This window comes from Bos indicus x Bos taurus, chromosome 28, assembly GCF_003369695.1.
Source record: "Bos indicus x Bos taurus breed Angus x Brahman F1 hybrid chromosome 28, Bos_hybrid_MaternalHap_v2.0, whole genome shotgun sequence".
NCBI lineage: Eukaryota > Metazoa > Chordata > Mammalia > Artiodactyla > Bovidae > Bos > Bos indicus x Bos taurus.
This window is the reverse complement of record NC_040103.1, coordinates 3924714-3940528: the sequence shown is the minus strand read 5'-3', so window position 1 is coordinate 3940528 and position 15815 is coordinate 3924714. Positions and strand designations below refer to the sequence as shown.

Genomic DNA, 15815 nt, shown 5'->3' with positions numbered 1-15815 from the left:
AGCTAGACTTACTGTCTCCCTCTGGAGCAAAGAGCCCTGTGCTTAATTAATGCCTTTTACCAAAGATTCAGCTTCCCTAAGCTCATGTTTCTCTTCTATAAGGCAATTGACTGTGTGTGCCAATGTCATCTGGCTATCTTCACATCACCTTGGGGGAACTGGGCTCACGGAAATGGCACAAACATGTGAATACTATGACTGTGAGTATACCATGCTATACTACTGCTGTGAGTAATAAACTGTCTTCAGTTCTCACCCAGGAGTGTCGCGTCTCCTGTGCACATCTATGAACTGTGGCAAATGCATGTGTAAGCTTGTACACAGGCTAAAATCTCAAATCTCTCATGGTTCCTGACAGCCTCTCAGCGAGGCCTTCTGGCCCTAATGGGCCCTGACTTCCCCTCTGAGCATCTTCCCCTCCAAACAAGCTACAGAAGTGGAACCCTGCTGAGCTATGTGGAAGACAAATATTCATCAGGAAGAAGCTGCAAATACTTGTACAGGAAGCCAACTTGAGAGGTGATACTCACACCCTCTAAAGCTGAGATATGTGGTGATATTCACAGGAAAGTTGTAAAACAGGACAAATGATCCTGCAGTCAAGACCAGGCATAGTCATTCTGGAGTTTCTTTATTGTAAGGGACTAAAAGGGAGAAGGGGAAGGCAATGGCAACCCACTCCAGTACTCTTGCCTGGAAAATCCCATGGATGGAGGAGCCTGGTAGGCTGCAGTCCATGGGGTCGCTAGGAGTCAGACACGACTGAGTGACTTCACTTTCACTTTTCACTTTCATGCGCTGGAGAAGGAAATGGCAACCCACTCCAGTATTCTTGCCTGGAGAATCCCAGGGACGGGGGAGCCTGGTGGGCTTCCGTCTATGGGGTCGCACAGAGTCGGACACGACTGAAGCAACTTAGCAGCAAAAGGGAGAAGGGAGCAGTCATGCATCCCAGTGACTGGGAGGGTCCCTATTTCTTGTTCTGAACATTTTCAAACAATATTTTGCTTTTATAACAGTGACTGGGCACTGTTCAAAAGTAGAGGACTTCCTTAACAAGATTTTCCAGAAGTTTCTGTTTCTTTTTTGCTTTATTCAAGCAAGCCACTTGCTTGATTATTCATTAATCTATTTAGTTCAAAGGGGATTTAAGACAGTTTCAAGGGTTTATAGAATTCAAGATGGCCTTACTTAAAGAAAAACAAAGGATGCAGCATAAAATGGAGCTGGAAATGAGGTTCCAAATTTATAACATAAATTTCACACCAAATTGTATCCATTGTGTACACACCAAATATTTGGCTGTAAGCATTTTGGCAACCAAGGAGAAAAGTGAAATCTGACTATTTGCATAATCTAAAGGATCTATTAGATTTTAAAAGGGAGATATCTGCACCTCAGAGCTGGCTTGAAGGAGAGATATGACAGTCACCACAGGAAAATACAAAGCCCTACCAGGACCCTTGTTGTCTCCCTCCAAATAAAAACCTTAAGCCAGTGGGGACAAAGAGACAAAGAAACCTGTCCCTTTCCCCTACCACCCCAAGCAAAGTGAAGACCCCACAGGGCTGGAGACAGGGAAAAGAAAAATACCAATCCTCCTGGAGAAGATGCAGGAGACAGCCATGGGTCCAGATCATTCAAGGCTTCCTACTGCTGGGGAAAGGCAGGACAACTGAGAAGATGCAGAGGAAAGATAAAAAGGGACTAGTCTGTTGACCTGACACAGCCTAGGAAAGAATCAGTGAACTTAAAGACAGATCAATAGAAACTAAGAAACTGTAACACAGAGACAAAAAGAATGATTAAAGGGAAAAGAACAGAGCATTCAAGAACTGTGGAACAATATCAAACAGTGTAACATACACGTAATTGGAATACCAGCAGTAAAAGAGAGAGACAGAGAGCAGAGCAAAAGAATAATCTGAAGATAATAGATGAGAATATTCCAAAAATAATAAGACATCAAACCATGAATCAAAGAAGCTCAGAGGATACTAAGCAGCATTCAGTTCAGTCGCTCAGTCGTGTCCGACTCTTTGTGACCCCATGGACTGCAGCACGCCAGGTTTCCCTGTCCTTCACCATCTCCCAGAGCTTGCTCAAACTCATGTCCATTGAGTTGACGATGCCATCCAACCGTCTCATCCTCTGCCCTCCCCTTCTCTTCCTGCCTTCAATCTTTCCCAGCAACAGGGTCTTTTCCAATGAGCTAAGTGGCATATGAATGTATAAACTTCTCTCCATTTCTGGACTTTCCTGGTGGTCCAGTGGTTAAGAATCCACCTGCCAATGCAGGGGACGTGGGTTCGATCCCTGGTCAGGGAAGATTCCACATGCTGTGGGGCAACTAAGCCCATGCACCACAACCGCTAAGCCCATTGCACCGCAACTACTGAAGCCCATGTGCCTAGAGCCCGTGCTCCTAGAGCCTGTGCTCCACAAGGAGAGAAGCCACCACAACGAGAAGCCTGCACGCCACCACTAGAGAGTAACCCCCACTCGCCACAACTAGAGAAAGCCCATGCACAGCAATGAATATCAAGTACAAACAACAACAGAAAATAACTTCTCCCCATTTCTGCTGCCTTCCTCCTAGTTCAAGTCCATATTTATAGTCCAAGTGACTCCCATGGCCTCTAAGTGGTCTTCCTTCCTCTACTCCTATCCCCTTACCACACATTTTCCAACTGCAGTAAAAAGAATCTTTAAAAAAATAAACATCACTTCTCAGCTTAAAGTCCCCCAGTCATCTCCCTTTGCATTTAACATAAAATCGCATGTGTTCCCTGCACCCTCTGGATCCTGTCTGTGTCTGCTCCAGCCACTTATCCACTTTCTTCATGTACTCTAAAGGTTCTTGGGTCTTGCTTTCCCTGTGAAGTGAACTGTCTTCAGAACTGTGCTGGGCTGGTTACTTCTCAGCCAATCTTCAAATCTTGCTTTTTCCAACTTTCCTCATGAACAGGTCTGCCTAACTGCTTTTTATCACATTTTTTACTTCCATTGTAGTACTTATTATTATCAAAAATTATCCAGTGTATTTACTTGTTTATGCACATGTTGATTTTCTCTCTCCTGTGACTAGATCTCTGCTCTTGGGAGGAAAAAACATGCCCTTCCATAGCCTTGGTGCTTACAATGGTCCCTGGCATGATACTGGCATTGAAGATTTCAGGGTTGATTGAATAAGCAATTAGGTCATTTGAAGAATAAATAGGCATTAGTGGCTTAGGTTCAGAGGAAGGAATTACAGGTCAAGAGGTATCATCAACTTTTAAGTTATCCTCAGTGAGTGCTAGAGATGAATTTTAGTCATGTGGGTACACAGCTCAGCTAAGAGGTAGCCAGACATTTGATAACACATGATTATGGCAGAAAGTGAAGAGGAACTAAAAAGCCTCTTGATGAAACTGAAAGAGGAGAGTGAAAAATTGACTTAAAGCTCAACATTCAGAAAATGAAGATCATGGCATCTAGTCCCATCACTTCATGGGAAATAGATGGGGAAACAGTGGAAACAGTGTCAGACTTTATTTTTTGGGGCTCCAAAATCACTGCAGATGGTGACTGCAGCCACGAAATGAAAAGACGCTTACTCCTTAGAAGGAAAGTTATGACCAACCTGGATAGCATATTAAAAAGCAGAGACATTACTTTGCCAACAAAGGTCCGGCTAGTCAAGGCTATGGTTTTTCCAGCAGTCATGTATGGATGTGAGAGTTGGACTGTGAAGAAAGCTGAGCGCCGAAGGATTGATGTTTTTGAACTGTGGTGTTGGAGAAGACTCTTGAGAGCCCCTTGGACTGCAAGGAGATCCAACCAGTCCATTCTGAAGGAGATCAGCCCTGGGATTTCTTTGGAAGGAATGATGCTAAAGCTGAAACTCCAGTACTTTGGCCACCTCATGGGAAGAGTTGACTCATTGGAAAAGACTCTGATGCTGGGAGGGATTTGGGGGAGGAGGAGAAGGGTATGATAGAGGATGAGATGACTGGATGGCATCACCGACTCGATGGACGTGAGTCTGCGTGAACTCCGGGAGTTGGTGATGGACAGGGAGGCCTGGTGTGCTGCGATTCATGGGGTCGCAAAGAGTTGGACACAACTGAGCGACTGAACTGAACTGATTTATGGAGTGATGTTAGCCACAATTCTCTGCCTCAAAAAGGACTGTCATTTCTGATTATTCATATTTTATTGGTTTTCTGGTTTTATAGATATCACCCAGAATATATAGATAAATTATAAGGAAGAATTTGGAGACTGGACAAGTACAAATACTTGCCTAAATTTCCTAACACAACCTTGACCTATTTTTTAAAACAATGCACTGTCTGGACACGTTTTTCAGATGCCATGTGACTAAGGCCCAAATCCTCCTGCTGGATGAGTGCTGGAGGGGTCGATTCCAGTTTCTTACACCTGTCATTTAGACTCCCGCACCTGTCTCTTGTGGATCCTCCCCTATTCTCTATTTTCTGCAAACCTCTTCTTCCTTCCGTAGCCACATGAGAAATGAGGAGACAGAGCTATTTGATCTTCTAGATTTCCTCCAGCCCTCAAATTCTTTTATCCTATTTGTTCTAAAGAGGACGCACTGTCTCCTTCTCACCCTTTCATCTCCCTTTTCTGTAGCCCATTGCAGTCAAATGAGGGAGGGATTGTGCCCCACATGCTGCTCCACTTTCTAGACTAGGTGTCCGCCAATCCTTTATTTTTTCCCATTCCTAATGACTCTTTGGGGGTGCCGTATGCCACCTGTTTTCGTTCAGATACACAGAGTATTCTGTTACATTTTTGTAGTCAATAGAGAGGTACAAAGGAGGAAACTTGATCATCATTTTACAAATTGCTGTGCAACTGTGACAATCCCCGCAACCTCACTGTTCCTCATCTGCAAAGGAGGAGGCTGGAGTTATGATCTCTGCTAGGAAACAGCCTACCCTAGAAAATGGAAATTCTAAGCAGGGAGGCGTGAATTCATGAGAGCCCCACAATATGTGCCTGGATTTTCTCCTGCTCCTTTGGGTTTCATGATTCTGAGAGTTCCAACCACCCTCATTCTCTGGGCAGGCCCTTCAAAACTGCCTAAAGAGTGGATAAAGCACCCTCTTTGCTTCTTTATAGAAGGACTAAGACACAAACCCAAAGGAAACCCAGATACACAAACAGCAGTGAACATGTTTCTGTTCAGACCAGGGAAGCAGCGAAGAGCATCTGTCTGAAGTTCCCTTTGCAGGAGACACCTATGCTCTGGCCCAGGAGGGCTCAGACAGCACCAACGCCCCTCTGAGCTTCCTGCCTATCTCTGGGTCAGGGGGTTTTTGAGCACCATACTGCCTCCCTCCTAGCACCCAGAATCTGGTGAGCTTGAAGATTCCCAGAGTAATTAAGACTCTGGTTCAAACCTCTCAGCTCCCCCTAGAGTCCCCTTCACACTGCTTCTCAGATGATGTGCCAGAGTGTTGGGCCCAGTGCCCTTGAGCCCCCAGAGTATTCCCATCAGGGCTTCTCAAACGTTAACATCTGTCTGGACCAACTAGGGATGTTGCTGAATTCAAATCATGAGTCAGTGGCTGTGGCGGGTCTCAAGATTCCATGTTTTCAAAAAGCTCCCAGTGCTGCTGCTGCTCTGCAGACCACTCTTCGAGTCACGAGATACTAGTCTAGAAGTTGGCACATTTTCCCCCCATAAAGAGCCAGACAGTATATATTTTTGGCTTTGCAGGCTATAGATCTCTGGTCACAACTACCTAAATCTACCAAAAACAACCATCACCCAAAGAAGCCATGGGCAGAATGTAGGCAAATGAGGATGGCTGTGTCCCAGGGAAACTTTATTTACAGAAACAGGCAGTATGCCAGCATGTCAGCCCCTCTAATCCATCTCAGAGATTAGGAGACCTCTCCTTTCTAAAACAATCTATCTCACTGGCATCTACAAGCAAGGTCCCATCTCCACCAGTGTAGACCCAGATACAGGACAGCCCACTGCAGGCTAAAAATAGAACACCTTAGCCATGGAGTGACCACCAGTACTATACTAGGAAACACATTCTTCTGCAGTAATCTGGGGTTTTCCTTTCACAGTCTCTAAGGTCCTTCTCAATTCTCCTGAACCCCTATCCTCCATAAATAGTCTTCAAAGAGAAGAGAAAGCAATTCAAGTTTATGGATTCTTGCTTTCTCTCAAACACACTTTTTGTTTTTCAGATGTATGGAATGATGAGGAAAGAAGGTACTTCAAAGCTTGTAACACAGGGGTTCTTTCTAATAGTTGTTCCTGAATTACTGACCTGCCTGGAATTAAATCCAAGCATGAGGCAGGCTACAGCCCTGATGGCTTTAAAGACAGTGGTGATGTTAACACAGAGGGCGGTTTCAGAAGACGGTGCAGCCTCTGCTTATCAGAGTTAGCTCGTGTTCCCAGGTGTCTAAGCAGTTTTGCCACTGGTTCTTAGCCAGTCTGGGACCGATGGAACAGAAGCCAGCCTATGCAATTCACTTCCCAGAGCTCCAGAGTTGGTGAAAGATTCAACATTTCAAACAATCCATGTTTCCACTCAGATTGTGTATATTTCCATGCTACATGTTCTGACAGCTCTGAGAGATTTCTGTTAAGTAACTCTCAGCTTGCAGTAATTAGCCAGAAAGCTGGAAACTTCAGACCTCCCAGAAGATTTTTGCCAAACACTTCTCTTTACCTAAATCTCTTTTCCCCTTTCAATCCTACTCAAAAATGCCTTAGATGGGCCCTGAAACGTTGGTCTTTTCATGGGCCTTAATTCAAGAGGATTTGAATTAAGGTGCTATTGGTAAAGAACCCACCTGCTGATGCAGGAGACCTAAGAGGCTTGGGTTCGATCCCTGGGTTGGGAAGATCCCCTGGAGGAAGGCATGGCAATCCACTCCAGTATTCTTGCCTGGAAAACTCCATGGACAGAGGAGCCTGGTGGGCTATGGTCCATAGGGTTACAAAAAGTTGGACACTACTGAAGTGACTTAGCATACACACACATATTTAAGCAGTAGTTATACATATTAAACCAGTTTTTGAGGCCAGACAGATCACAGGCAGGTAGTTATAAAAATCTAGATACTGTGATCCTCTTTAAACATAGTTCTAATAATAATGTAATGAAAATAGCAAGCAATGGTTACTAGAAACAAGACAATCCATCTATTTGTTTTCCTCCATGGTCCTTGTCAACTTGGACTCTGTGGGAGAGGGAGAGGGTGGGATGATTTGGGAGAACGGCATTGAAACATATAAAATATCATATATGAAATGAGTCTCCAGTCCAGGTTCGATGCACGATACTGGATGCTTGGGGCTGGTGCACTGGGATGACCCAGAGGGATGGTATGGGGAGGGAGGAGGGAGGAGGGTTCAGGATGGGGAACACATGTATACCTGTGGCGGATGCATGTTGATATATGGCAAAACCAATACAATATTGTAAACTTAAAAAATTAAATTAAATTAAATTAAAAAAAAATAAAATTTTTAATATAGTTTTGCTATAGGGAGAATAGATAGGTATGAACTTTATGGAAAGCAATTTGGCAACATTAATCAGATGTCTGAAAGCCAGATCTCCTTTGATATAGCAACTCCATATTTAGAAATTTAACTTAAGGTGATTATTAAGGATATAGGCATAAATTTAACTTGAAAAATGTTCCTATTGGCAAAAGACTGAAAACACCTAGATAAAGTCCAGCATCAAGATGTGGATAAACCCTTACAATGGAATAACATGCAGCCATCCAAAATGATGTACATTAACTGACAGGAAAGATATTCATATTGTATTGTTAAAGAAAAAAAAAAGACAATTATAAAATAAATATATAATAGAATTCTAGAAGGAAAAAACTCCAAAATGTTAGAATTTGTTTTTCTCAGCAAATTGAAATTTGAGGATGATATTTAATTTCTACATCTCTACACCTGTAATTCTAATGCTTAACAAAGAGCATTTATTCCCTGTGTTATAATGTACCACAAATATTCTAATAAATATATTTATGATCATATACAATTATGATTACATGTTCTGCTTTTGTCATTTATGTGTTATCTTTTAATGGAGAAAGTCTTTCCTCTGAGACTTTAAAGATTAAATCCCATTCTTCATCTCTTCTGTAAAAATAAGGTAGGACCAGGCTGCTGAGAAGCCTGACAGATCCTTGGGACATGGCAGTAACCTGAAGTCCCGTCTTTCCTGTGATTTTTAGACCTTACTGTCTCCTTTGCTCTTGTGAAATGCTGACTCATTGGGAACAGTATTCCTGGGGTACAATGAGATTTTGTTTTGATTCTCTTCTATTGTTCATGGTTCTCAAAAGATTTCTGAAGAAGGGCTTATCCAGCAGTCCCTACCTCAGTTCAAGAATCAACTTCTAACCATTTTAATTCAGAGTCCTGCACTCAGAGGAATTTCAGTGGTTGCTGACGTTCTGCGACATCACATACTAGGAAGAGGTCCATCCCACAGTGACCCTCTCCTTCTAGTTTCAGGAAAGTTAGAATTCCACCCAATAGCAAAAAGACAGAAGCTCTCATGGAAAGCCTCCCTTCTTTGTCCTATCTTTTGGACTGTATTGCTTCTTCATATCAAATTCTTTGAAATGATTAAGGCTCTTCCAGGAGAATCATTAAAAAATGTGTTTGGCCAAGACCTGAAGTGTTTTCACTGTTTTTGAGAGGTGATAATCAACCTTGTTTCAAAATAGATTTCAGTGTCACTTACATGTCTCTTTGCCTAAGAATCACTAATTAGATGGCAAGCTCCAGTCGCACTAGAGAGGAATTAAAGCTTTGATTAAGGCTTCTCCAGTCATGGGGATATGAGAGAAATATTTCTGCCCTGATTCTAGTTCTGGTAGTATATCAAGATTGTCATGGCACCTGGGATTTTCAGACTATGACAGTGATGATGATGACAACAAAATCCAGAGACTTTAGTAAGTTTTACAAAAGAACTCAAACAGCCACGGTGGGAGTGTGAAATTGAGTTTATCTTTCAAAAGTAGTCATCTAGGGACTTCCCTGGCAGTCCAGTGGTTAAGACTTTACCTTCCAGAGCATGGGGTTCTATCCCTGGTCAGGGATCCCACATGCCTCAGGGCCAAAAAACCAAAACATAAACAGAAGCAATATCATAACAAATAATAACTTTAAAAATGCTCCATATAAGAAAATAATCTTAAAAACAAACAAACAAAAGTAGCCACCTTCACAGCTCAAAATGGTGGTCTAGATGCTCACAAAGCAAGATCAAACTTTCTATCAGGGCTCCCTCTGTTATCTTTTCTTTAGATTTCCAACCCTTAGTTGAGATGATAAGGAGCGCTTAATGATTTCCTGTTCTGTAGAAAAACAGCAGCTGGTGAAAGAGAATAGCAGAACTTCTTCTCATTCTTGAAAAGAAGTTTTCACAAAAGTATCTCATAGAATTCCTTCTTTACTTAGGAGTATGTCTTAGTTCCCTGAAGACATGATATTAAATTGAGACACTTAGGTTCTGCATAGCTATGTTTTCTTCAGATAACTGTCCCACTCTATTGAGCAAATATTATGTATTCTTTTCATATTTCCTCAGATAGAAATGTTGTAAAACTGCTGTTGACACCAAATCAAGATGACCAGTGTTTTCCCTGCATGATCTTGGTTATTGAAACCATTGATCATTATCCAACTCACTTTTCCAGGTAAGAGACTTAATCTTTTAAAATTGCAGATTCACCTCAGCTCATTTTGGTTTCTACTCTACACTAAGCCTAAAAATTTGGGTGGCAATGTCTGAAATTAGTTCTAGCTATCTAAGCTGTGAAAATTTACCAGTTTGTAAATCTGAATGTGAACCTTGTCTTGATAATTGATCACAACTTCTTTGCAGAAGGTTTCTTTATTTGTAAAATAATGTCTCTTCACTTGAAAGATAAAATAAACAAGGCAGCTACAGAAAGTGATATGCAACAAAATGTCATATGAACGACAGCTCACTGGAGCGGATATTCTCATTTAGCTTAAAGCTATTTTAGGACTCAACATGCTACCAGTTCATGTTTTCTCTAGATTACCAAGTGACTGCGGTCAAATAAGAACTCTTTGCTGTTGCCCTATAGCTTTCTGCAAGTTTAGTGCTTTTAAGGATTAAGACTATAATTCGCCCAGCCGTGTCTGACTCTTTGCAACCCTATGGATTGTAGCCTGCCAGACTCCTCCATGGAATTCTCCAGACAAGAATACTGGAGTGGGTAGCCTTTCCCTTCTCCAGGGGATCTTCACAAGCCAGGGTTCAAACCTGGATCTCCTGCATTGCAACCAGATTCTTTACCATGTGAGCCACCAGGGAAGGCAATAATAATAATAATAATAAATATATATTGGTTACTGTGAGTCAGATACTGTGCTAGAGGGTAAACATACACTATTATACTTACCCTAACAACAACTATCTGAGTTAGACATTATTCAGTGGGTTTAAAACTGTGCCTAAATGTTTATAGAAAGTGAATTACAAACCCTGAGAGTTGGATCTAGGTCTGTGTAACTTACAACATGGTTTCTCTCAAAGACATGAGAAATAGAATATTTCAGCATACAAAGATGTCACGGTCACCAGCAACTGCAGCCACCATAGATGGTGAGCTGGTCAACTCCGAGGGAACTCAGGAAGGAAAGAATACCAGCCATCTAGTAGCCATCACTGCCACCACTCCCTATGGTGAGCCCTGAGGAAACTAAGGATGTGAAGAAAACACAGGATATTGGCCCCAATAGCTGAGGTGCATATCAAAGAAATGATTTCAGTGAGCCCAGACTCTTGAATCTTCCCATATACAGAAAAGCCCTAAATTCCTCAACTTGGGTTATCTGTCCTTTAATTAATGATAATCTTCTGATGTTCAGACTTGCCCTTATTTGCAAAATTTCTGTATAACCTTGTTCCTCCCGTCACCTCCTCGGAGCAGTTCTCTCAAGATTTCTTGACCTGCTGCCTCCCGGGCATGAAGTTCTAAAAATTTCCACTAAATAAAACAAAACTCTCAACTTTTAGGTTGTGAATATTTTCAAGTCCGCAGACAGTGTTGATATTTTTGGGGTTATTGTTTTGATGGAGGTTGTCTGTGCACTATAGGCTATTTCACAGCTTCTTGGCCTCTAACCCAGATGCCAGGGGCAACTTCCTAAGTGTGACAACCAAAACTGTCTCCAGACATTAGCAGTGTCCTATAAGGAGAGTGAAATTGTTCCCAAATGAGAATCACTGCTCTAGAATTAGAGATTTGACTCCAGATTTCTCTTTTCTGGCCTATGATGCAGATTTCTCTCTCCAAGGTGGATTTCTGAAGTGTTCGTAATTTTTTTTTCTTTGAAAATGTTGTTACAGAAATAACTGGCACACTGTAGCAGAAATTGTATAGCAACTGCATGTAATAAATCTATAGTATAAATGATTGGCCCCTTCTTCTCTCCCCCCTGTGCTCTCCTTTTTGTCCATTTCCAGTTGGATGATATGAAGAGAGAAGCATGGCAAGTTGCCTTATTTTCCTGTGTCTTTCCTCCTCAATCAGAATACATACTTCCTGTTGGGCACTTTGGAGACCTCCTGCTTCTCTGTGGGGCAAGAGTTTACTGGAAAGAGGACGTTGAATGATAAACATACAAATTTGCAGTTGGACTCTTTGAACAAGGAACCTGGATCACTGACCTTAGCAGTGAGTCCAGTTGCTCAGCCTGGCCTTTGATTAGGAAATTAAGGTGAATGTTTGTTAGAAAAACTGACCTCACTCATGCCTTGGGGTCTGATCAAGGGCCTCACCTGATTTTGCAGGCTTTTCTCCTTCTTTGTCAGATATGAAGATACACTGGCAGCCACAAGTGTATGCAAGTTACCTATTAGAGGCTGTTCCTTCCCACTAGGGAGGTGGCATCCCCAGGCAAGTCCCTGGGAAGATGGCTTAAAGCAGCCTGAAGATGAGTGTGGCTTTCTGTCTTCCTAAGAGCTTACTCTGCAACCCTGCCTCACTTCCATCACCCAGAGTCCCAGTAAGAGAAAGTCTCTCTATAAATCCAGGTGCCATAAATCCAGAGGGGTCATCAATGTAACTTATTAGTCAACTTTGGGAGTGAAAGAGTCCTGCGACCTGCTTCTGCATTCTGGATGACTTTTGGGTAGAATCAAAACAGCCTCAAGGGGGAGGGGACCTAGTATGTCAACTTTCCATTCCCTTCCCATTTCCAACACCAACTCAGAGTACTTGTTCATTTAACCAACGGGGGGGGGGGGGGGGGGAGGCGCCCTTTTCTTTGCACCCGTGTCCCCGTGCCCCGCCAAGCGGGCGCTCACCTTGTGCTGTTTCCACATGGCCCCCAGCGGCTTCACCTCGTGCTTGCCGTGCCGGCCTTCCTCCAGGCACAGATAGCACACCGGGGTTCGGCAGCTTAAGCAGTACATGCTGTAGTTCTCCATTTCGTGTTCGGGGCACGTAGGGTACTTGCGGGCGGTGTTGCCCCCCGCCGCTCCGGCCCCGGTGGCTCCCGGGCTCTTGCAGCCGCCACTTCCGCTGGGGGCACCCTGGACAGCGCCCGGGGACCCGGAGGCGACCTCGGAGGGCGCGGGCGGCGGCGGCGGCTGCACCAGGCGATGCTTAGCGAAGGGTCCCCGGGATGGATGGCACTTGAGCTGGCAGGCAGCGCAGTAGAGCACGTCACACTGCTCGCAGAGCGTAGCGGCCGGCTCCGGCGGGGTGCGGTCGCACAACTGGCAGATGGCCACCGCAGTCGCTGCGGACGCCCCCGGCGCCGCCCCGCGGCCCTGCTGATACCGCTGCACGATGGCCTCAAGCAGTCGGTTGCGCTGGAAGCCGCGCAGGCCGCGGTGGTCCAGGGAAGCGCTGCGGTGGCACTGCGGGCACGTGATGGAGCTTGAGGACGAGGACAGCGAGGAGCAGGCGGCGCCCCGGGCAGCAGCGGCGGAGGAGCCGGGAGGCGCGGGCACCATGGGCAACACTCGAACCCCGTTTGGGGACTTGAGGCTCGGGGTGTAAGAGCCATAACCGCTGTCTGTTTCACTGTACAAGCTCAGCTTGTCCGCGTGGTCGCTGCCGCCTCCCGCACCGCCGCCCAGGCCGCCAGCTGCGCTTCCGCCCGCGCCGCTGCAAGCCGGGCCAGCCGCCGCCTCCTGGTCTAGAGGGGGCGCGGCGGCGGCGCCTGAGGACAGCGCTGAGCCTCGAGAGTGCAGAAGCGGCGGGGGCAGGTGTTGCTCACCGTCTGGGGTCTGCACCGCGATGGTACGAGCACAAGGCAGGCAGACATTGTGGGAACACGGCAAGATGATGGGCTCCCGAAACAGGGAGCCGCACACTGGGCACTTCAGCTCCTCCTCCATCGCTGAGCCGGCGGAGAACTGCTCAGGGTGGAAGGTGGAATGGCCCAAGCTCCGCAGACGGGCAGAGAAGAATAAGTGAGGTTAGCACCAGTGAGATGGGAGGAGGGAGCATCACACGGGCATGACTACTTTGCAACCCATGGGCACGCCCCTCTCTCTGTCCTGGGGCCACCGCCCATAGACGATTAGGTGAGGGGGAAGAGGTAAAAGAGGGTCCTCACCTCCTGCCCGCGAGGCTCCTGCACCAGAGGCTTCAACCTGCGGCCAGAGTCCGGGGCCGGTCGGCTGCCCCCGCGGTGGCCTGAGAGATGCTTTAGGTGATGAATCAGCACTAGCGCCGCCGCCGGCAGTAGCGGGCGTCTCCTCTCCACATCAGGACCAGCTGCTGGGTTGCGGATCGCTAGCTCTCCCGTTTCAGCCCTTCGGTTCCAGATTCCAGTGGGCAGCTGTCCGGGGGCCCCCTTTGCCCTCGCCCCGCCCCTAGTCCGGGTGATCTTTGAGAAGGAGGGCGAGCAGGCCGCTTGGCCTTGGGGTTGGGTTCAGCACCACGAGGCGACGGACAGCGCCCGGGAACCGAAGATGCAGCTCGAGCTTCTCTCGCTCGGATCCGAGGGCCGCCACCTGCCGGGTCTCCGCGCCAGCGACTACCTCCGGCGGCCGTGCCGGCCCGGAGACCTTCTCTCACCTCTCTCTCCGGCCGCTGCTGTCGCGGGCCGAGCGCACCCTGGGGCTTTCTCCCCGAGGGCAGGATTGACCCTCCGCTTCGGTTCGCAGCCTCTTCTGCGGCGCCTCTGACCTTGGCCGCGCGACGCTGCAGCCAGCGGGCGGAGGGCGAGCGCCCGGCTGGCTCGGGAATCCCCTCTTGTCTCCCTCCCCGCGCAGCCTCCTCCCGACGCCGCGCGCCCAGGAGTTGTAATTTCCAGAGCCGGGAGTAGTGATGGGGAGGAGGGGAGGAGGGGAGGAGGAGGGAGGCGGAGTCTGCTCGGCGAATGAGAGCTCGCCTCTTGCTGCTAGGGGAGGCAAGGGGCAATTTTAAGGGTTCGCAGAGAGGATCATTGTTAATAACAATCTATTATTTGGATGGAAATTGCATCCTGAATTAGTACGACGACCCGTCCCGTCCCTGCCATCATCTCCCCTGCCCATTCCCCCTTAACTCCCACCCGCCACCATAAAAGGGTAAAAACAGGATCCTAGAAAGCCAGTTGTTTACAAATGCAGCGATAGCACGGTTGACAGTCGCTTCCTAAATCTGATAGACCGAAAAATGCAGCAGCAAGATGTCGGACAACCTGGAGTCAAAGGGTGAGGTTTTATTTATGGATCAAAACCACAAGGCATCTTGTCTCTTCAATCGAGAGGGCTCCTGCACGATCGATGTCAGTCGTCTAATAGAGAGAGGACCCCGCACGGGATTTATGAAATGGGACTTCCTGGAGAAACGCGAAGACGAGCCACCTATGCCCGTTGGCCCTCGTAACCCATTCCCTGGACCCAGGCCTACCCTGCCGCCGAGCGGGCGGCGAGGGGCAGGCGGGAACGCAGCGACCATGGCTGCTAGTTTTATGAATGAAAAAATCTCCACATTGTGCCTCGCCAGCCGCGAGGAGAGCCTCCCACCCGCGGCCAGGCTGCTCTTCTGCGTAGCTGTTGTCTCTCCGCCGCCGGGAAGGATGGGTGGGGAGGCCCCCCGGGAACGCGGGGGCTGGGGGCTGGCAGGAGCAAGTGCTCGCGGCGCAGCCGGCTCTGCCTACCGACGCTTCACGCTGGCCTGAAACAGACACAAATTAGGAGATCGTTTGTTTAAAAACGACAAGAATATTGAAGTCAGGCCTCCTCCTGTTCTCTGGTTCTCCCGCGCTCCAAACAAAGGCCTGAGAGGCGCCGCAGCGCCGGGCGGGGAGCCTCGCTGTCTGCCAGTCACCGGGCGAGGAGCGCGCCCACCGGGGCGGGGGCGGCCGCGGGAGAAAGCGCCACCCTGGGGAGACCGGTGTCTGGAGTTAGGGGTTGGGGGCGGCGCAGGTAGACCCCCGACGGAGAGGCGTGCTGACGTTTTCCTGACCGAACTCTGCGAGTCAGGATCCTAGGTGGGAATCTCGACTCCTTCGCTGATCAGTCGCTTCCACCCTGAGCGGTCTACTCATGCTTTCCTAGTCTCTGAGCCTGCATGGAATGGCAATAATACTTGTGTGTGAGAACTAAACGAAGTTGTCCTAAATACAGATTGCATATCTTACTTCCTGCTCTAAAATCTTGTGACTTTTCAGTTTGGCTTTGGCTACTGTTAAACAGCCAGCTTCCAGTTTGTCTTAAAGTTGAAGAGCAGGCCTACAGCGTGGAGTACACAGAGCAGCACAGAGTTAAAAGGCCTGACCGGAATTCTCAGCAGCAGGGAGCTTAGGAGGAGGA

The 15815-nt window shown here is 47.0% G+C and overlaps 1 protein-coding gene across 2 annotated transcripts in view; it reads right to left on the bottom strand.

Moving 5' to 3' along the window:
- Positions 1 to 14298, bottom strand: part of TRIM67 (tripartite motif containing 67) — a 61515-nt gene extending 47217 nt beyond the window's left edge. For both annotated transcript variants that reach the window (XM_027530763.1, XM_027530764.1), the window contains exon 1: positions 12366 to 14298. In XM_027530763.1, coding sequence (XP_027386564.1) covers positions 12366 to 13406 — 1041 coding nt within the window. In that variant the 5' untranslated portion in view covers positions 13407 to 14298. The remainder of the gene's footprint in view (positions 1 to 12365) is intronic.
- Positions 14299 to 15815: the final 1517 nt, after the last annotated feature.